Raw genomic sequence first — 22,131 nt, forward strand, 5'->3', positions numbered from 1 at the left:
TGAATCTACGCCTATTTTACCTGGCCCAAGATTTCGGTTTGCTTATGATTAAAGTTGGGCCAAGTCCTCTTGGCCCAAAACTCATTTTCATTTTCTTTTCTTCCGAAATTATGTAATTTTTAGTCTTTTTCTTTTTTGGGCATTTTCTGATTTTCTGAAGTTTCTCCATGTCACAAGAGCCTCAGTGTTTGCTGTTGTTAGATTCCCTAAAAATATTTATATTTAGGGCCCTAGACTTTTTAAAATAGAAAAATTATTCAAAATGTTTCTCATATTTTGTTAAATTTTTTTTTTCATCCGTCACTTTTAAGATATCAATTTTACGTCCCTTTACAAAATCACATTGGTAAAATTTGGTTTCAATCTAGATTTTGACCACTTTTTATCATAAATCCAACATGTGACCTATATAGTCCTTTTTATTTTTTTGATTAAAAGGTTAGATTCCATTTATAGTTAAACAAATGATCCCATTCATATTTATTTTTGCACTTAAAAAAGTATGATTTGACCTAAAATATGTCCATTTTTTCCTAAAACATGAGATTTGACCCAATTTATATTCATTTTTGCATTTATATTCATTTTTGCCACAAAAAAAGTGAGATTCAAATTTTTGGTACATTAAAAATGACTACATGTGAGTTACGTGGTGATTTTAGATTAAAAAGTGATCGAAAATTTTGGTTAGGAGCAAGTTTTACTAATTTGAATTTGTAAGAGATACAAAATTAATATTTTAAAAGTGAAGGATGAAAGATTCATTTGATAAAATGTAAGAAAAATTTTGAAAGATGTTTCCTTTTAAAATTATACAAAGGCACAAAAATTCTAAAGTGACAAATTTGCCCTTTGTGATTCTTTGACTCGGTCTTATTGTGCTCATTGATGATTTTGGCGGATTAATTTGGCCTTGTTTAAGTGTAATTGGGGTTTAAATAGACATGTTAAGTTTAGGACTTTAATATTATAATTTTGGAAAAATTAGGGTAGTTAAGCTTGAGTTTGCTTTTACTATTTGCTTTGGTAATTAAATCATGCTTAACTACAGTGGTTTAAAAATAAAATGGGTTGTTCGATTAACTTTTTGGAATTTTCATTTTAGCCCTCAAATTTTAGTAGAATTATATTTTGACCTTAACATTTTTTAATTTACAGTTTAGTCCCTAGTAAAATCTGGTTCTCTTCAATTTAGATTGTCCATAGTTCCTTTAAGTCTTTATTTATGATATTTTTTAGGGTTCCTTTTGTTATTGCTATCAACATTTAGTGAATTTTCCATGCATAAGTAGCATTTTTTTTTTTTTGCAAATGCTTAATTATCCATTAAATTATTCCTTTACCCCTTTGCTAATATTTTGAACATAGGTAAATTTACCTTCTTTCACCCTCAGACATCGTTTCAAGGAAAGGTGCCCCTATAACGCTTTAATTTTTAAATATGTGCTCGTATATGCTTATATGCTTTATGTGTTTCATTTTTATTTGGCTTTATTTATGCATTTACTTGCTTGCTTGATTAATTTAAGCTTTTCTTATTATCTAAAGGGTAATTGAATACCCAAGTGTAATAGATAGGTTATGTCAAATTTTCCTTCATCAGTATGAATTGTAGTTAGTTTTTCAAATATATTTTTTGCATACTCATTATAAAAATCATAGACAACTTCATAGGATTCAAAAAAGCCTAGTCACTATTAGACTTTCACCATTTTAATCTTCGTAGACAGAATTTTTCTATCATGGTTCCATCACTTGAGTTCTCATTTACTATCAAATTATCTTTTGAGTTCTGCAATCAAAAAATTATTCCAAACACTCAAATTAGATAGATACAACTATTTTGATAAGAAGTGGTGTTAATAGTAGGTATTCATGTAGATAAGTCGAAAAGGAGTATACTAAAACCAATTTGGTTTGAAATTGATTGATGTGTTATTTAATGCACAATGTATGACTACTATAATTAAATTAGTTGAACAATAAACGTATAAAAGTAAGTAAATTCAGTTATTCATGCATGTGTATGTGAAAATGGATCACTGATTTAAGTTATCCTAATTACCTACTGAAAAAAGCCTTTTTCATTCCGTGGTCACAAAATTACTATGATCAAACTATCCATTTCAATCAACCAATTATTAAACAAATACATTATATATATATATATATATATATATATATATATATATATATATGAAGCATACCTCAATCACTAGAGTTCCGAACACATCACGAGTATTCTTGCCACGAAACTTCAATAGTTATGAATTACCCTCATTAATTTCCATTTTTTGTGCAAAACTATACCAAAACTTGCAAAATTTGTAATTGAAGATGTTTATGGAGTCAATTTAAATACATGTAAGAAAAAGGTCGGATGGTAGAGAGGACAGATAGAATAAACGTAAAGATAATTGGATAGATATTTTCCTTTGAAAAGGCTTTCCATATGTGTATTAAGAAACTTGATAAAAATTCAAAATTACTCAAATACAATTTTTTCTAAGTTAAAAAACATATAAATTTAATTTTATAAATGAATCATTAACATGTGGTGTATCCCACATAGAAATCCACATAGAAGGTGATACACCTGGCGGCGGAGCGACATGCAAACAATTGTGGCCAACTGACCCCACTTAACTTTGGGAAAGTTAGTTTTTAGACTTAGAAAATTTAGAAAATCTTAAAGTTGCATTTTATTTGACCCTACTAAATTTTACCATATTTTCTTTTCTATATACATTGACCCCAAACAATTGAAAATTCATAATTCTTACTATCACAATAATTTTGAATTTATTTCAAGTTATTTACGGAAATTAGTTCAAGAATAAATTCTTACAAAGTTTTCAAAAACAAGGGATCAGCTTTCTTGAGTGGAATGAGAAAACCAATTCTTCAAAAGAAACTTTTCAAACTTCAAAGTTTCCAAAAACAAGAATTTTTCATGTGGATTGTAAATTTTATATTTATAATACAAAGTTAAGTTATTATGATTTTTATTTATAGCATAGTGAAGATAAATTTCTTAAAAGAAATCTATAGAAGATCAAGTTGATAGTATTTCACAAATTATTTTAAAAAAATCAAGAGGTTCAGTTACTTACATTAAAAAAAGATATATTTAACGAACTTAGGAGAAAGGGAAAATGGCCAAATTCATCCCTAAACTTTTTACTAGTGCCGATTTAGTCGTTAATTTTTATTTCTAGCCAATTTGATACGTGAATATATGTTGCGGTTCTAATTAAGGACTTCCGAGGCAACGCTACCATGTAAGAGCACTCAAACCTCTAATTGAATAGCTAAATAGGGGTATTTTGGGAACTTCAAATATAGATATTAATAAAACCAAGTAAATAAAAAAAATCATTAGTTTTTGGAGTATTTTAATATTTAAAACTTTTTTGAGGTATTTTAAAAATTTTTATTTTAATTTCTTTCCTCTTCCCCTACCTTACCTCTCCCTTGTCCCTGCCATCGTCACCACTCTCCTCTCTGCCACAGCCACCACCCCCTCCTATTCCCTTTCCTTTTTGTCTATTACTCTCTTTCTATCCCCTTACTAATGCCGCATCTCCTGATCTCGTTCCATCAAAGAAAAGTCCAAAAGATAAAAAGCCAAAGTTCCTAGATTAAAGGAAGACAGACAAGTTTTCAAAACCAGATCTTGTAAAAAAATCCCAAATTAAAGGAAGAAAGAAAAGTTTTCCATTCGAACTCACTTCATAGGATAGGATTTCTATTCCAAAAGTTGATCTTGCAATTCAAATAATTAAAAAGGTGACTGCATAAGAACATTATGAAAGACCCAAGTTCAATATTAGAAGTCTTTGGCTTTTCTCCTCAGTTCGTTGAACATTGGGATTTGTTGTCCATAGTATACTTCCAGTTATTTTTCTCATTGCTAGATTTCCTGAATGTCATAAAGATGTATCATTTCCTCGGGCAATTGTCCTTCAAAAGAAAATTTTACTACTACTGCACTTCGCTTCTCATGTCCCAAGGGAGAGGCGGGTGGCAAGCCATGGAGTTTGGTGGTGGAGGAAGAAAATAATCCAAAAAATACCAAAATACCCTTGTTTGTTCGGTCTATCAGGAACTAAATCAATGTTCTGTGATGGCGCTGTTGCGGAGGTCCTAAATTAGAGCCACAATATAAGTTTACGTATTAAATTGGCCAGAAATAAAAATTAGGACTAAATCAGCACTAGGAAAAAGTTCAGGGATGAATTTGGCCATTTTCCCAAATTCTAACAAAATTGATAGTAAATTGATTTTGGAACGTTTTAATAAAATGAATATTTGTAGGGTACAATTATAATATGTATGTAACGTTAGTAGTTTCTATTTTTGATATAAAAAATAAGTTTTACTGTATTAAAATTTGACCTCACTTACTGTAGGGTCTTAGCTCCACCTCTTGCACACCGGCGATGAAAAACTGGAAGTAATATGTATCACTACTCATTAAACTATTACTGATGCACGCTGTACATGTTACATGAAATTACCGCTCATATTCACATATCCATAAACTTACACAGGTTACCGGACATTTCATCAATCATTCAGGACGAATGATGTGTAAAATAACTTTACTCTCACACTGCACTCATTTTTAACGTTTTTATGCCACAAAATCCACAACAACTATCAATATCTATTAAGATATCAATGTCTTTTAATAATCTAATAGCATTGCACGCAATAGCTACTATATTGCTCTTTGCTCCCCTATATTTACTCCAACTTACTACATATTCTAGCTTCTCTAAGCCATTTTATCGAATCATTACAGGCATACTTTTCCCCCCACTTTTTGCTCGTCTTCTACACAAAAATTAACAATGCAAACGTGCATACGACAATCTGCTCTGCCTTCTATATACCATTACATGCCCATCCAATTTTTACATCAATCTACCATCCTGCTTAATTGCATTTTATTAGCTTACAAATATAGAAACTAAGCATAATAATGCAATCAAATGGCTCAAAGGATCTGCATCTTCACCACTCAATCTGCATCTTCACTACTCACGAGTTCTTCCCATTCTCATACAATATAGAAAGGAATAAAAGTTTAGATAAATCTTTTATACATTGACAGTATATATATAAGCAGGTTTAGATACATGTCACATATATAAATTTTGATATTTAAATTTAAATTCAGATGATATGATATTCATCCAACCCCATTAACGTATATACTGATAATATAGGAAAGATTAATTCTAAAAGTTTACCAATTTATTTAACATCTTATAATCATATAAGTCTCCAATTTCAACTATACCTCAACTTTGGTTACATCATTTGTTCTTATACTTGGTAGATAAACCACATGCCCTCAGAATCTAACAAACTAGCCCACCAATTTGGACTTGATAATCGCAGCAAATGCAGATTCACACACTCGTTCTTGCACGTTCCTCTCACCTTTTTATTACTTTTCTTCTTCCATTGTTACATCCATTACGAAGGAGTGAAGGAGAAGAAGCACGCAAAGTTGAAGACGAGATGTATTCTACATATAAGAGTTGAAGTTTGATTTGTACCCATGACCCATGTTTTGTCTAACTTTTAGGTAGGGGTGGCAATTCGGGTCCAAATCAGGTTGGCGGGTCGGGTTCGGGTCAACCCGTCAGAAAATCTGTTGACCCGAACCCGACCCGCCAACCCGTGACGGGTCAGGTATGCTGACCCGAACCCGAAAATTTCAGGTTGACGGATTGGCGGGTCAACCCGAAATGACCTGAAACTTACTTTTAATTTATTAATTTATCACTGTAATTTCTAATAAAATCAATTTCTCACAAAACTAATTACATAATCAAGTAATAAAAATTTAAATAAATAATTCCAAACCAAATCTAAAATAAATTAAACACCGTAAAAGTGTTTTATCCCAAACAAAATACAAAATAAATTAAAACAATATAAAAGTAAAAAATAATATAATATATTATTTGTCCAAATATAATAATTTCAACTTCACACAAATTAAATAAATTCATTTAGGATTAAGTAATTAATGCCTTTGAAAAAAAGAATAACTTAGTTTAGTTAGATAAAATTATTTTTATGTTTATTAAATTATTTTTAATTCGTAAACGGGTCATATCGGGTCATATCAGGTCACCACGGGTTAACCCGAAATCGACCTGTTTTCTTTTTGGGTTCATCGGGTCCAACCCGATTCTGACCCGAATTCCCGAAACCTCAACCCAAACCCATTAATTTCGTGTTAGGTTCGTGTCGTGTTTTCAGGTTGTGTCGAAAATTGCCACCCCTACTTTTAGGGGCCACTACTTTCATCCACCCTATTTTCTAAACCAAAATTAATTTCTTTTACTCATTTCTCCAATTACAAATTTATTTGTGTATAACGGGGTTAAATGCCATTTGTTGCTTAACCTGCAATTTTCATTTTCCTTTTCCGATATATACTCCATCATTTCGGTCTAGTTTTAGTGGGACCTCTCAATCTCATCCGTAAAATTGCTAAAAATGGAACTTATGAGGCCCACACATAATGTCATATGAGCTGTTCTTTCATTGAGGTTTGGGGACAGCAAGCAATCAAGTTCAAACCGCATTTGCCCAACTAATTACTTTGATCAAACTTAAATGACTTTGGACAGCAAATTTTGTGATCCAATTCTAGATTTGAGAGCAAAGTAAGAATTTTTACCGAATTTAACAACTAATTTCCTGTCTGCTTCAAGAAAAACAACAAATCTGCTTGCAAGTCTTTAGTAAAAGTTTAGCAGACATCATAACTGAGAGAAAAATGTAGTTTTGATATCCAAATTTTGACACATGAACAATTTTAATCCCTAAATTTTGGATAAAAACAAATCTAGTATCCAAATTTTCAGTATTTGAGCACATTTAGTATCTTTGACCATTTTTTTCTAAAATGCTATCGGAAAGAGTCACGTCATAGTCGCATGTCCGACAACTATTGCATAAAAAAATGTTAAAGAAATGTAAAATATCCTTCTAACATCAAGTACCAAGAAAGATATTTTAAAAACTTTAATCACTTGTCCAACTTTGCTCATCTTATTCCTTTTCTCCTTCTTTTAGTGTATTTCATCTTTACTTTAGTGTCAGAGAGATATTTTACATTTTTGTGGCTTTTTTTATACAATATTTGTCGAATATATGACTATCACGCGACTCTTTCAAATAGCAATTTGGGAAAAAACCACTAAGGATACTAAATGTGCTCAAATATTGAAAGTTTGGGTATCAGATATGTTTTTGTCCAAAGTTTGGAATTAAAACTACTCATATATCAAAATTTGGGTACCAAAACTGTATTTTTCTCTCGGAACTAATAGACGAATTATTCTCCTGAAAGTTTTACTCATGCACGCCAAGATTCCATTATTCTGATTTTTAGCCTTCCAAAATTGTTGCCCTTTTTGTCATATCGCCTGTCATCCACAAGCCTGGAACCTCTTACTTTCGGCCTGAGAAAAAGAAAATGAAAGGCCTGCACTCATGTTCACCAACCACAAACCTCATGGATTTCTTCTTTTTGCAGTCCTTTTTGTTCCTCGCACTAGATTCCTCCCCCTTTCTTCTCAATAATACTCGTCTTTTTCACACAAGATTTGAAAAACTACTTAATAAACTAACTTTTCCAGAATGACAGACATTTATCATTCTTGCTTTTATTGTGATTCTGCATCAGATCCCTGTATATGCATAAAAATCTGGTTCACTATCAGAAAGATACGAGCCAAATATTTCAAGTGTCAATGATTTATCCCTAGTGTAGTTAAGGCAGGTAAATAAAACGTTTTTTTTTTCCGCTAATAGTTCTTCATCAAATTCATCCTATAAAGCCCGCGAGTCGGGAAGGATAGGAATTAGACTCATTACATTTGACCTACTTCCTACGCGCGATGCTCCTTCTCCTAATGTTTCCTCCCAAGTTACACTAGAAGGAATCCAGCAAAGGAAGGACTTGTGGAGTAGAGGATTTAATCTTGTTGGACCTATATGTCCTTTATACATACATACTTGTTGAATTATGCCTAATATTTAAGATGCAAAATACATTTACAAATGGTGGGATCATCTCACAAAACATTGTAGCATAATTATTGGATTATTTCCCCTAGTGGCTGATTGAAGGTCGGCTGATGTTATGCCACTTGACTAAGTGTATTTTACTGATTATTCGGTCGTAATAGGATTTTTATCTTTATTTTATTTTACAACTGCTCATTTAATGCTAATCAGTACACCTAAACTATCATTTAAATACACATATATTGGGATAGTCTAAAATCTTGATGATGACTGGGGAGAGGAAATGGTCCCTTTTTTGAGGATACTCCGGTAACATTCGTTGGAGATGAGGTGGGGCTTGTAGCTCAAAGGATTAAAGCACATGGCTAAAAACCACGGTGTCGGAGTTCGAATCCCTCCTCCCCCACAACCGGCCCAAGGGGAAGTACCCTTCCCTTTGGGGTAGAATGGTAGGGACTGTGGACTAAAAACTATAGAACTTTGGTGTCGGTCTTTTTGTCGAAATGGAATGGCTTTTCTTTTTATTTTGTGAATGGTGGAATCATTACACATAGTATGCCCTAGTCCCATCAACCTATTTGTTTGTTTTACGCTCCATAAATCTTCCTCATTCAAGCTTGGCTTAGGCAGAATAGCAGAGCAAGTACGAGTATTAGTAGCAGAACAAAAAAACCTTCTTATATCTTGCGGCAATTGTGACCTCTCAGGAGAATCAATGACTGCATCGCAGTACTAGTACTACTGCATTTGAGAATTCTTAGTTGTCTAGTTGTAAATAGCCCTAGAGTTATGGAACAAAGGATTATCCCGAACCTACACCGAGGTATTAATGGTGATTTTCAAATCTTGTAGAATGTAATATGATGAGGTAGAATGCAAAGACAAAGAACGGGTTACCTAATTTTAATGGGTAAAATGAGTCCCTTTATTCTGAATTAAAAAATTCACAATAAATCAAATCTCCCCAAATAGTATTCAAACCTTCGACCAATCGGTTAACAGCCAATTAGCACACGGTCTTCCAGTCAAAAAACAACATCGATGAAGTCGTTTAGATGCATACTTAATTAAGTTCACTCTTAATTAGTGTTAGTTGTACATCCATGAGACAAAACTGTATTTAATAGACAATATCAGATTTAGATAAAACTTTCTGTGGCACACAAGCTTCCTACTATCCTATGTTAGTGTTATTCCACGTCCTAGAAATAGAATGGGAATATCCAATTTTGCCAATAGAGTGTCCAGGTAAAATGTATATGTTTTCCTGGCGTCACGGTCAACAATCAACATAAAGCATTAGAGTATCAGTAGCAGGCTTTATCTTGAAAAATCCCCACACCGGACAACGTAGCTTTGCAGAAATGCTATGCCAAAATACTACAGCATATCACCTGACGTGTTTCCTGTGGAATGAACCCCCCCTGCCCCTTCTTCTTCCCCTCGAAAAAAGGCTTATATTCTGGTGCCCTCTCCCTTTCTGATTTCATCAAACACTTTTCCAGCCTCATCAACTGAGCCCTCCTTTATATCCGGTACAGAAAACTATGTACCTCCCATCTACTTCTGCAGACTGCTTGGCTGTGTGTGTCTCTCTCTCTGTTACTGCAATTTCTGTTATCAATGGAGGACAATAGTAATTATGCAGTTGTAGTTAATCTCTCCTATTCATTAGTTGCTGCTTCTTGTGTGTGTGTGTGTGAAATCCTTATCATACATTTCAATGCTCTGGCAATGTTTTTGGAGAAATCTGTGTACATTAATTCATACCTCGCACTCTTACACACAGATTTGCATGAAATATCCAATTTACAGGATGTACATCCAAACTAACAATCAAAATACTAGCACACTCTCCTCTCCAATCTGTCACGACCAGGAGTCGAACTCCCAACCTTGTTAATGAGGACAAATAGAACATTTCCTAATCAATAAGGAGAATTTCAAGCACATACTAAACTAGATTGTACCATCACTTCCAAAAATTTCAAACGAAGATTACAAAGTTCAGAATTTTAGTCCGGACGGGGATCCAAACAATTTTTTTTATTAAATTGGTAAAAAAGGAAAGAAAAAAAAAAAGAGCAAAGAGTAAAGAAAGGTTATCCCAATTCAAAGTTTGTAGAGAGTACAGATGCACTTTTTCAACTAGTTCTTATAAATCATCTACCAATGAGAATTTGCTGCTGGCAGCAAGTAAATATATGTATTAGGAAGTGTTTATTTATTTATTTTTTTAAAGGAAGACTCTGAGCCTTCATAGTGAAAGGGTTTAAGAATCGAGCCAATAATTTCAAAGTTACTTTATAAAAGTTCCTACCAGTTAAGTTGGATTTTGTAGGTAAAAGTATTACTTCAACTTCATAAAAAATATCTATTATGCGGCTAGAATTAAAACTCATAATAACCCATCTTATACTTTTTTTTTTTAATATTTTAGAAGAAAAACACAAATTATCAAGAAATGTTTCTGGTAATTGCACCATCTCCAAGTTCGTAGAACCTTCAACTTCATAAAAAAAAAAAAAAAAAAGCTGTTACGGGGCTAGAATTTAAATTCATAGTTACCGATCTTATACTTTTAGTAATTTGTCTTTTAGAAGAAACACAAATTATCAAGAAATGATTAGGGCAATTGCACCTGCACGTCCCTGTAGAACCAATAGTGATAGCATTCTGTTTTTATACCCGAAAATCAAGTTTGTAATGCTATGAGGTGCTGGTAAACCAAACCTTTATGTGTAAATCAACTGATTGCAACAACTGAACAAATTAAATTGAGCCACCCCAGTCCCTGATCCCCTATCCTCATCAATCCAGCTCCCGACTTTGTGAGGACAAATAGAATATTTCCTAATCAATAAGATAAATTTCAAGTACATACTAAACTAGATTGTACCGTCACTTCCAAAAATTTCAAAAGAAGATTACAAAGTTCAAAATTTTAGCCTGGATGCGGATCCAAACAAACAAACAAACAAATAAATAAATATACACACACATACACATATATAAAGTTTTGGTTAAAACAAAAAAAGCAAGGAGTAAAAAAAATTATTCCTTTCCAAGGTTCGTAGAAGGCACGACCGCTGTTTTCAACTAATTCCTACAAATTATCTATCAATGAGAATTTGTCGTTAGCCAAAAGTGCTGCTTTTTTTTTTTTTTTTTTTTACCGAAGGGAATATTCTAAACCTAAGAAAGGCAGAAGGGAAACGAAGGATTTAACAGTCAAACTAATAACTTCAAAGTCGTTAACAAATGTTCCTATCAGTTAAGTTGAGTTTTGGGGGGAAAAGTATTATCTTAAACTTCATTTTAAAAAAAAAAATCTATTCTGGTGCTAGAATTTAAATTTAAATTTTAGTAATTTATATTTTAGAAGAAAAACACAAAATATCCACAAATGTTTCGGGTTATTGCACCTGTGCACGTCCCTGTAGAACCGATAGGGACAGCATTCTGTTTTTACACACGAAAATCAAGTTTTTTTTTTTTAAATAATGCTATTAAATTTGTGTAAATCATCCGAGTGCTACAGCTGAAAAAATTCACTTGTCTCTGATCCCCTATCCTCATTGATCCACAGATGGCCAGGTGCTTTTCTGGGTTGTTTCCTCTCTTTCTTACTTCAGAAAGTGAGAGCAAAAGGAAGACGAAACCACTACTTTACTTTGGTGGGGTGTCGAAGATGAACATAGAAACGTCGCTGAATAGGAAATGTTTTCGTCAGCGCAAAGCCAAAGGGCCTTTTATGCAAAAAGGAAAAACCTCTGCTGGCTATGGAGGACTAGTGCCACGTATCATATGTGCTGTGGGGTTGTCAATTTGACGTGGCAAGCATTGGGGCTTCAAAGCAAATAAATAGCCCTCTCAATCCTCTCATTTCATCCAATTCTTTCCCCCTTTTTGGCCCTCTTGATTTCTGCATATTTCATTCAATTATTCAACTCACTTCACAACTCCCCTCCCATACTTTTGCTTCGCTTTTTCTTTCCTGCCACTTTCTCTTCCACATATATATCATTGCTTTTCATGAAGTGAGAGTTGTAAAGTTTAGAACAACCAAGCAACACATTTACAGAATGCAAGTGTTTGGTCAAGCAGAAAATTCAAACACTGAAGAACCCTCCATTAATTCCCCTCATCACTTGCCTCCAATAATGTCTTCTTCTTTCCCTATAACCCTCAAGGTAACACTTCCTCCGTACAACCACTAATCTATGTGTGTCGACTGTAGAGTATTGATATATTTATGAGTTAAACAAAGCTACGTAGTAATTCTCATGTTACGAAATTCTATTTTTATGCATGTAACATGCATTTATATTTACTCATTAAAAAAAAATTATTTATGCTGACTGTCAGTATAAAAAAATTAATACTATATATTATTACATGCCACCAAGAAGAGAAAATAAAATTAGGTGGATATGGGAAAATTGACAGTTCGGTTTGGGTGATGTGCAGTTCATGGAGGTATGTTATAGAGTAAAGCTGAAGAGCAAAAAATCAAGAGGGGGAAGCTTGAGAAAGATGCTCACGAGCAACGGGCCCACATCTTCTGATGTTGAGAATCCAACGGCAGTGATTCAAGAACGCACAATCTTGAGTGGCATCACAGGAATGGTTTCTCCAGGTGAAATCCTAGCCATTCTTGGTCCATCAGGCAGTGGGAAGTCAACGCTGTTGAATGCACTAGCCGGAAGACTCCAACATAGCCACGGCCTCACCGGAACAGTCCTTGCCAACAACCGGAAACTGAGCAAACCGGTTCTTAGAAGGACGGGGTTCGTAGCTCAGGATGATGTTCTTTACCCGCACTTAACCGTTCGGGAAACCCTAGTTTTCTGCTCACTGCTGAGGCTACCGAACTCGCTGACGAAGAAAGAAAAAATCTCCATAGCTGACTCAGTCATCAGCGAGTTGGGCTTGGTGAAATGCGAGAATACAATCATCGGAAACAGCTTCATACGAGGGATTTCCGGCGGAGAAAGAAAAAGAGTCAGCATAGCTCATGAAATGCTGATAAACCCTAGTTTGTTAATTCTCGATGAGCCCACATCAGGGCTGGATTCGACGGCGGCGTTTCGGTTGGTTTCGACGCTGGGATCGTTGGCTCGGAAGGGAAAAACCATTGTCACCTCGGTTCACCAGCCATCAAGCCGGGTTTATCAGATGTTCGACTCGGTTTTGGTGTTGTCGGAGGGGAGGAGTGTATATTTTGGGAAAGGCAATGACGCAATGAACTATTTTGAGTCTGTTGGATTTGCTCCATCTTTTCCCATGAATCCGGCGGATTTCCTGCTTGATCTCGCTAATGGTACGTGCAACCTTTTTGCCCTTATTGAAAGACTGCATGCTTATTGCTTGTGTAGCTTTTACTAATTTTGTCTTGAAATTTTATGGCCCAACCCTACTTCCAAGGTTACTTGATTTTTGTTTTTGTTGTTGTCGATTTTCTCCATCGTACTAACCTTGCTGGAACTCAAATTATTTATTAGAAGCATACTTTTGTAGTTATCTAATTTTACTTACTTTTTTGTGCAAAATTTAAGTTGCTTTTATGAGCTCTCCTTTTTTTTTCAAATTTTTTTTTGAATGAAGTAGAGAAACAAAGATATTGAAATGGAAAAACTAATTAAAGGGGTCATCGATGATAACAACGTTAGGTGGACGAAGAACAACTTTTACATTTAGCTGGAATTATGAGACTCAATTTGTCATACAGTCGATGTATTTCGTCTGTCATGATAGATATTTGTGTAATACTACCTTTTGGAAGTTGAATTGACTAGGTTGACTTGTTGTTGTTCAGAAGAGTAGGAGTTGTCAAATTATAGTCTTGCGTGGTTTTTGTGAACTAAATAGCATTAATTTTACTTGCTATAGAGAAAAGTCAGGCTTACAAAGTATTAGGATGTCCAATAACAATAAGCCCTCCAGTCTTATCCTATGCTACAGTGTAGAAAATGAGCTGACATTAATTTGTACAGCGGCTTTTGTCACATGGTATCCGACACTAGAAATGAAATGACATTAATTTGTACAGCTGTTTGTTGCTATTCATCAATCTTCACAATCAATTCAATCCCCATCTAAGACGAGCTTTTGTGCTTTTATCGCAAAGAAGTCTTGAATGGCTGTGGTATCAATTTTCTAACCCCTTAATGTTGTTTTGGTCCAATTCTTTTGGTACTTTGATTTTGATTCTAATAGGACAACACTCACGATGACAATAACGCATCAGACGCGGACCACCTTGATGCCTGTACATTTTTGATGCCCTATAGCTGTTATAGCTGGTACAAATTAGATGGTTTACCCTTGTACCTATGGGTTCGGCGCTTCCCCCTTTATATTTCTGTCCACTTTGGTTCAGTTGTCGAAATTGATACAATTTCGATATAAATTAATATATTTTTAATATAATCGTGCGTTTTACGCAAACTCAATTTTATACTAAAATTATACTCATTTATTGTGTATCTAGGGCGGCTTCAAGCTGAGGAGAGTGAATACTTTTTTAGGTGAAGTTAAGAGTCTAGTAATTACGGACGGTGGTTTAGGATTTAGATCAGGTTTCAGTTCTATCTCGATTTGGACCATTAACTTCAAATTGCTTCCTATTTATTTATTTTTGTTGGCATCGGCATTAATTGGGGCCAAGTCAACTCAGTCCCGTACGAGCTCGGCACTTAGTACTTTTCAACAATTATCAAGAAACCTGTCTCTCATAGGTGGGGGTGCAATAATTTCATTGTACGCAAGTTGGTAAATATCATTTGGGGGGGGGGGGGGGGGGGATGGAGATATTGAGAAATTAATTATCTGAAAATAAAAAAGAAGGCCTCGACATTGGCTTAGTGCATAAAATTCTCCCAATTTCTAATTGATGCAAGTGACGTGTAAATTTCTACATAGCCGAATTTTGTACCCGTGATTAATGACTACATGGTTGGTGGTAAAGATGGTGGAAGCAATGTACTGGTGGTGGTGGAAAAAAGGTGAATTGAATAATACTGCTGAGATGTAAAGGTGCTGGCTTCTTTGGTATTGGATAAAAGTAATAATAGTAGAAGAAATATAGAGGCTCTGGAATCATGCGTGAACTCTTTGCAGCCCATGTGTCCTTGAACTTGAGCTGGTCGGGCGGGCTTTCCTTTACCCCTTTTCCCTCTCTGACCAACTTTAGTAATCCAAGTTTATTTTAATTTTAGTTTTGATTATTAATTTTTTTTTTACTTTTTTGTTTTATAGTTTCTGAACAAAATATTTTTAACTTGACGATCTTATAGGTTCTTTTTGGTAAATCAGTACTTTTACAAATACAGTGAAGCAAGAGTTGATTTAAGGCTAGATTGAAAGTGGTGACGAATATTTTAAATTCTTTTCGTGCCATTTTTATAGTCTTGTAGGCATGTTCCTTGAAAAAATTTGTGACATGGATCTGATCAATTGTACACTTCAGATCAATCAGTGTACTTAAGGGGAAAAATAGACATCTCAAGGTGATTGGTATAAATGATTTTAAGTTTGAGTACTCGAGAAAAGATGTGAAAAAATTTGAACGCAATTTGCAGGTAAAGTTTTGGCAATGAAATCATAAATATAAGTCTAGGTCATGTAAGAAAGTGGGATACAAATTTAGCTATAGAAAAGCTAGGGCTCTATAAGCACAAAGATAAATTGATTAGTTGGAGACAGTTTAAATGTTCTTGTTATGAGTTAGGACATTGGTGGCTCGTGCAGATTTGTTGAATAGAGGTATATTTGTCATAGTAAGGTAAGGGTATCACATCAAATTTGGTCAGGTGAGGCAATATTAGCAATAGATTCATGTCCTTGTTTTAACATTAAATATTATGATAAGATACATGCATGTTTGTGATACATTCGTTTTCCTTACGCAAAAACTTACTTTATTGAGTGGCCATGGGAGGCACAAAGCAATGTGGTAAACCGATTCGATTTGCTTTAATATATAAAGAGAAAATTATCAGCCAGAAACACAAGATCTTAGGATCCTTTTACGTTGAAAATTTGGATTCAATATTTATAACCCACACTACAAATCAGGTGAAGGACCTGATACTAGTTTTTAGTGTGGGGATCAATTGATGGAAACTGGGGCCTAACATCCTCTCAAATTAGTATTTTGATCGCAAAATCCGTCATCAGCAGAAGATGAATACCTTTCTATGGGGACCATATGTTTCCATCCTTAACCATATAAAAATGAGAATCAATTAGAAACGGAAAATTTTTTGCATTAAGATCTTTCTAAAAGGTGTCCATTGAGACATATTAATATACCTAAAATTAACCTAACTTACTATATATATATACACACACTACAATTATTACCCTCCATTGTATTTATTTACTTTTTTTAATTAATCTTATATTTCTAAAAATATGACACTTGAACTATATCTCAACGAGTGTCCAATGGGTACCTGCTAGATAAACCCTTATATTAATACCAATAGAAGACAATAAGAAAATAGATATGTAAATCACATATTCATAGAATTCAACTTTTCTCTTTTTAACTTCTTTTGGTGCTTGAACTTATATTTGACCAATATTTTACTTTGCTATTTTCACTTATTTTTTCAAAGCTTTTGATATTATGACGAAACTACTTTTATCATGACCTAATTCGACACCAAACCAAATTCTGATTGATTCAGTTTGCTCAATCTTTGTTAATAATAATTGCTTCTTGTAAGTAATTTTTTCTCCAATCAAAGCTTTCTAACCAAGTTCACATTGATGGGGATTTTTTCGATTTTGGTAGTACCCCCAAAAAAAAAAAAAAAAGATTTTGGTTGGCAAGATAAGTGCTTAACGAACATTATTATGATGGTGATGCAACAGAGGATTATTTCAATTGACTATGACAATTGAGAAATGAATAAAGCCAAAGATATTGAGGCAAAATCATATTAATCACTTTTTGTCGAAGGAATGGGACAATGATATGTTATGGTTCACCTAGAGAGAAGGATCTTCAAAGACAATATTAACTTTTGCATCCTGCACTGGGCGTGGCCGCCCTTTCTCTTCTCCATAATGTGTAATTTACTTTTACATGTGCAGACATGAGTAGAGAGTGGTATAGTGGGTTTCACGAAGAATGTTTTCTAATGTTAGTTTTTTTTTGTTTTGAAGCAATTCTAATGTTAGTTTCAAAAATTGGAGATATAGATTGACCTTTGAACTACTAGGTTCTTGCCCTAGATGATTTAGAATCTCTTAGAACCATTTTCAATTCAAAATTCGATGTGGGACTCTATTTCTTTAATTTTTGAGAAGAGAGGTGGGCTGGGATACCTAGAATATTGTCAGCTTGAGAATTAAATGGTGTACAACTGACAATGGCACTTTTTGAGATATTATGTGTGTAATTTAAAAAGACATTAAAAAGATTAAAAAGTGATTGATAAACGTGTTTGATATTAAGGAGTAAAAGTTTATTCAAATAATTAAAGACTTGTTTCTCTGAGTATTATTTTCATTGAGAGTTTTCTTTCTGCTTCAAGTGACTATTATTAACCGTAATACTAAAATTTCAGCCTTCCTTACCAATAATAGATAATTCAGGTTTGGTGCAATAGTGTTGTAGGGTTTATTAGGTAGATAAATGCATGATATCATGGATTGTTTTTGTTTGGAATCCTAAAGAAAAAGGCTCTCCATAACTCTATTTAAATTGGTGGGACATGTTAATGGGATAAAAATATTATTTGAAAAATAATTATACTGTTGTTAGTGGAGAGAATTTGGATTTCTTTAAGTACAATTTTTTTTTTTATACTTAATACATCAAAGGTCCTGCTTATGAAATAATTGTGTGTTAATCATGCCTTTGCCTCTTGATTCATCATTGGACAAACTAATTTTTAAAAGGAAACAATAGAAGCTGACAACATTGCTTGCGTATCACAGCATCAATCTCTCATTACATTTGACAAAGTTGCTGGGTAAGGCAGACCACTTACCAAATTTAATGCCAAAATTTGTCGCCCTCTCAAATCTCAAGCCTCTTAATATAGTATTGATGTAGAATATCTTCTGTCACATGTATGGATATTCAATTGGGAATTGGTTTCTTAGTGCATCAGCACAGTAAAATATATTTTTTGACTTGTGAGTTGACAGTTTTTTTTTTTTTTACAAAAATATACCTTAAAATAGCAGTTTCCGTATGATTGAAAATTGCTAAATATGGCATAGGTAATTATCTAGGTATGTGTCCTACATTTTTCCTCATTACTTGTGGCAAAGTGTTCTTGAATATGTTGGAAAAGTAACTATAGTGAGAAGTCAAGACTTGTGGCTGGCATTTGTTACTACTTTTTAATTAAGTTGGAGTATTTGGTATCTATAGTTGGATAGGCTCATTCTTTAAGTTAACATAAGGATGAGAACTAAAGCATCATACGGTCATATTTGTCAACTAATTTATTTTATTTGATTAGTAAAGTGCTCATTATTCTCCCATTAAAGGCCATAATTATATTCATCTTTTTAATGACTATTTAAGAGTTTTTAGCTTTACAAAATTTTTTGGTTCTTTGCTCTTTTTTAGTCCTAATATGAAATAGCAATGATTTTGTAATTTCTTTGTTACAAGTGCGACGTTAACCGGTCAAAATTTTCAGGCCATGATCGTATAGTGTTATGCATGGTGGACCATTATTTCTTCCTATTATCTTCATTTACCCTTGTTCTTGAGTACAATTGCAGATAGGGATATCTATATCCATCCTTAGTACCAACTTAGAAATTGACCCTAACCATTTTGAGAATGAGTGGCCAGCAAATTAGGGTGTAGAATGGGCTGACAAAAGGAGATGGTGCCCATCACTCAGCATGCTATCTTATATAGTCGTAGCAGTTGAGAAAGCATTTGAATTGATTCCCGAAAGGTATCCCTTACACTTCAGTTAGTAGAACACTTGTCACAATTTGATCTGTAGACCACAAGAATTTGTCCCGACAAAGTGTGTTCCATAATTTTCTATCCTTTCTACATAGAACCTTTATGTCACTTTTTAACATCAAATTTGAGACCAACACGTGTTACCGTCCTTAGCAAATCAGTACGCATTCAGCCCACCTATCAAACTTTTTCAATTGAATAATAGTGTGTAGAACTAAGTGGAGGGATGGTGGCCCTATCCATCAGCAGCATTATCTTTTTAGTGGACTGCCACCTTACCACACCAACAAAGGAGAGGGTGAGGGTCATCTTGCTCCTACTGTTAGCTTCTACTGATTGGTTCATAGTAGTGGTACATTCTATAGTCACTAATTAATAGTAGATTTTTTCACTTTCAAGCATGTTTAGTATAGAGAGGTGCTTAGATATTATTGAATAGTGGTAAAAACTATGGCGCTTTTATCTTCAAGTCCTTGCCTAATTTGAAATCTTACTATCTTTTAGAAGGTTAGGAGGAAAAATCTTGCTTTTTGAAAGTTTTCTTCCTTACATAACTTTATTGTCGGTTTTACAAAGATGGTGTACAACATGTATTCATAAACATTCTTTCTAGGAGTCGATAATGGTACATTCCGACAAATGAAAGAGAGCGAAAGTTTAACGAAAGAGAGAAGAATAGAATCAACAATGCTAATCAAGCAATGCTGTTGACCTCTTTTATCCTTATTGCTACAGGTTTTTTTTTTTTTTAAAAATAATTGAAGTTTGATTCGCATTTTTAATTTAATGTTTAACAGTCTGCAATGTCCTTTCAGCAGACTGATTGCTTCTTATCTATAAAAAAAAAACAAGAAGAATAACATGCACCTAAGTAATTCTGGGCTAACAAACAAGGCTATAAGTAGTTAAATGTTTCCCATGTTAGTGTGATTTTAATTTCTAGCAGTGGTGTTAACTTTATCTTTACGCAGCTTTGATGCATATACTTGTCGAATACCGTTCTATCTCTCATTATGATAGGATATTTTAATGGTACATTCAATCAGTGTATTCCAAATTTTTTGGAGGATAATTACCTCCATCAGCATGTCTTAAGGATCTAAAAGTTCTTGTAAATTACTCAGGTTTTTTATGTTACGAGTTGGTTAATATGAAAGAAATTCACATAGCAACTATATATATATATATGTGTGTGTGAACACACACATTAGTATCCTTGATTTTAAGGACCAATATTATGTGTTCACCATGATTTCAATTTGAGGTGCTTTTCCTTCTTTTGTGTCTTCAACAAATGATTTCCTGAGTCCGGCCCTTTCTTGGAATATGCGCAGGTGTATGTCATCTTGGAAACAATGACAAAGAAAGGCCTAATGTGAAGCAAACTCTTGTATCTTCCTACAACAGATTGCTAGCTCCAAATGTAAAAGCTGCGTGTCTTGAAACATCCACAAGTACAGGTCCAAGAGAGATGATGGTACGAATTTGTAGCCCTAAAGACCAGTTTAGAAGCAGCTGGACGAGTAATGTTTCCACTTGGTTCAATCAGTTCAGCATTCTCCTAGAAAGAAGCCTCAAGGAGAGGAGGCATGAAACCTTCAACTCCTTGAGAGTCTTTCAAGTAATTGCAGCCTCATTGTTAGCTGGATTCATGTGGTGGCATTCTGATTTTCGGAATATTCAGGACCGCCTTGGCCTTCTCTTCTTCATTGCAATCTTCTGGGGAGTTCTCCCATCTTTCAATGCCACATTTGCTTTCCCTCAGGAACGCGCCATCTTTATGAAGGAAAGAGCTTCGGGGATGTATACATTGTCTTCCTATTTCATGTCACGGATCGTAGGAGACATGCCTATGGAGCTCATTCTCCCCACTATATTTGTCACAATAACCTATTGGATGGCAGGGCTGAAACCTGAACTCGCGGCCTTTATCTTAACGCTGATGGTTGCGCTTGGATACGTGCTTGTGTCTCAAGGCCTCGGCCTAGCTCTTGGTGCACTGATCATGGATGCAAAACAGGCTTCAACTGTGGTAACTGTCACAATGCTGGCATTTGTTCTAACAGGAGGATTTTATGTGCATAAAGTACCTTCATGCATGGCTTGGATTAAGTACATTTCTTCCACATTTTATGCCTATAGACTTCTAATAAATATCCACTATGGGGAAGGCAAGGAAATTTCCTCATTGATGGGGTGCTTACAACATGGAAGTGATAGAGCCATCTGCAATTTTATTGATGAAGACATTGGGGGACAAATTCACCCGCTGACAAGTTCTGCAATTTTGCTGCTAATGTTTTTGGGCTATAGGTTGGTAGCTTATCTTGCACTCAGGTTTATGAGATCCTAAAAAACAAAAGGAACTTTGATTCAGATTTCAAATCCTCAATCTTGACATATTAGATTCGCTGAGCTGCTTCTGGAAAGCTGGCTAGCAGCTCCTTCAGGCTTCAGATGTTGCCATCAAATATATATATATATATATATATATAGGCGTAATGGGGATATCTTTTAGAGGCTGGTCGTTGAGGTATTCAAGAGATTGAAGGTGGCAAACAATTGTAAATGATCTTATTACAGCAAGCTATAAAGTCCACTCCTTAAAAAATCGATTGGCAATAAATTGATGATTTTACAGTTCACTTTGAAATTCAGTTCAGTTCATATCATTAGTCTTCAACATCATCTCGACATTTCGAGAATACTGTAAACATTTTATAGGTTTATTGAAGGTCTCCTGCACCAAATTTTGTTCTACATGAATTTGAACGTGCCTTCATATCTTGTTATTTATTTGTTTTGACAACTTTGTTGTTGAGATTCTCTTCTCCTTTTTCTTTATTTCTTTATTTCCCTTGTGTCTATTTTTTTTCAGATGTTGTTTTATATTTTTAATTTATATTTTTTTTTCTTTCTAGTGATCTTGAAATTGACTTTAGTAAAAGTTTCACTTTGTAGACACCATAGTTTTGCAGTATGACCTTATTTTCCCAAAATTTTCTCTTATCGTTGTTCTATTTATATTTTACTATTTATTTTTATTATCCTTATTTGTTTTATCTGATGTTCATTTTTGTTATTGTATCTTGTAGATTTCCTTTATCAAGAATTGGAAA

At 34.0% G+C, this 22,131-nt stretch overlaps 1 protein-coding gene across 1 annotated transcript; it reads left to right on the forward strand.

Moving 5' to 3' along the window:
- The first annotated feature begins 11,940 nt into the window (after window positions 1-11,940).
- Window positions 11,941-21,772, forward strand: LOC113711753 (ABC transporter G family member 25-like). Its single transcript, XM_027234944.2, has 3 exons — window positions 11,941-12,254; window positions 12,532-13,384; window positions 20,347-21,772. Exons 1-3 carry the CDS (start codon window positions 12,147-12,149, stop codon window positions 21,363-21,365), a joined length of 1,980 nt encoding a protein of 659 aa, XP_027090745.1. The 5' UTR covers window positions 11,941-12,146; the 3' UTR covers window positions 21,366-21,772.
- The last annotated feature ends 359 nt before the right edge of the window (window positions 21,773-22,131 follow it).

This window comes from Coffea arabica, chromosome 10e (assembly GCF_036785885.1).
Source record: "Coffea arabica cultivar ET-39 chromosome 10e, Coffea Arabica ET-39 HiFi, whole genome shotgun sequence".
NCBI classification, from domain to species: Eukaryota; Viridiplantae; Streptophyta; class Magnoliopsida; order Gentianales; family Rubiaceae; genus Coffea; species Coffea arabica.

Coding starts and splice junctions, on each gene's coding strand:
- LOC113711753 (XM_027234944.2), top strand. CDS start 12,147: ATGCAAGTGTTTGGTCAAGCAGAAAATTCAAACACTGAAGAACCCTCC. Junction 12,255..12,531: donor CTTTCCCTATAACCCTCAAG/GTAACACTTCCT, acceptor GGTGATGTGCAG/TTCATGGAGGTATGTTATAG. Junction 13,385..20,346: donor CCTGCTTGATCTCGCTAATG/GTACGTGCAACC, acceptor GAATATGCGCAG/GTGTATGTCATCTTGGAAAC.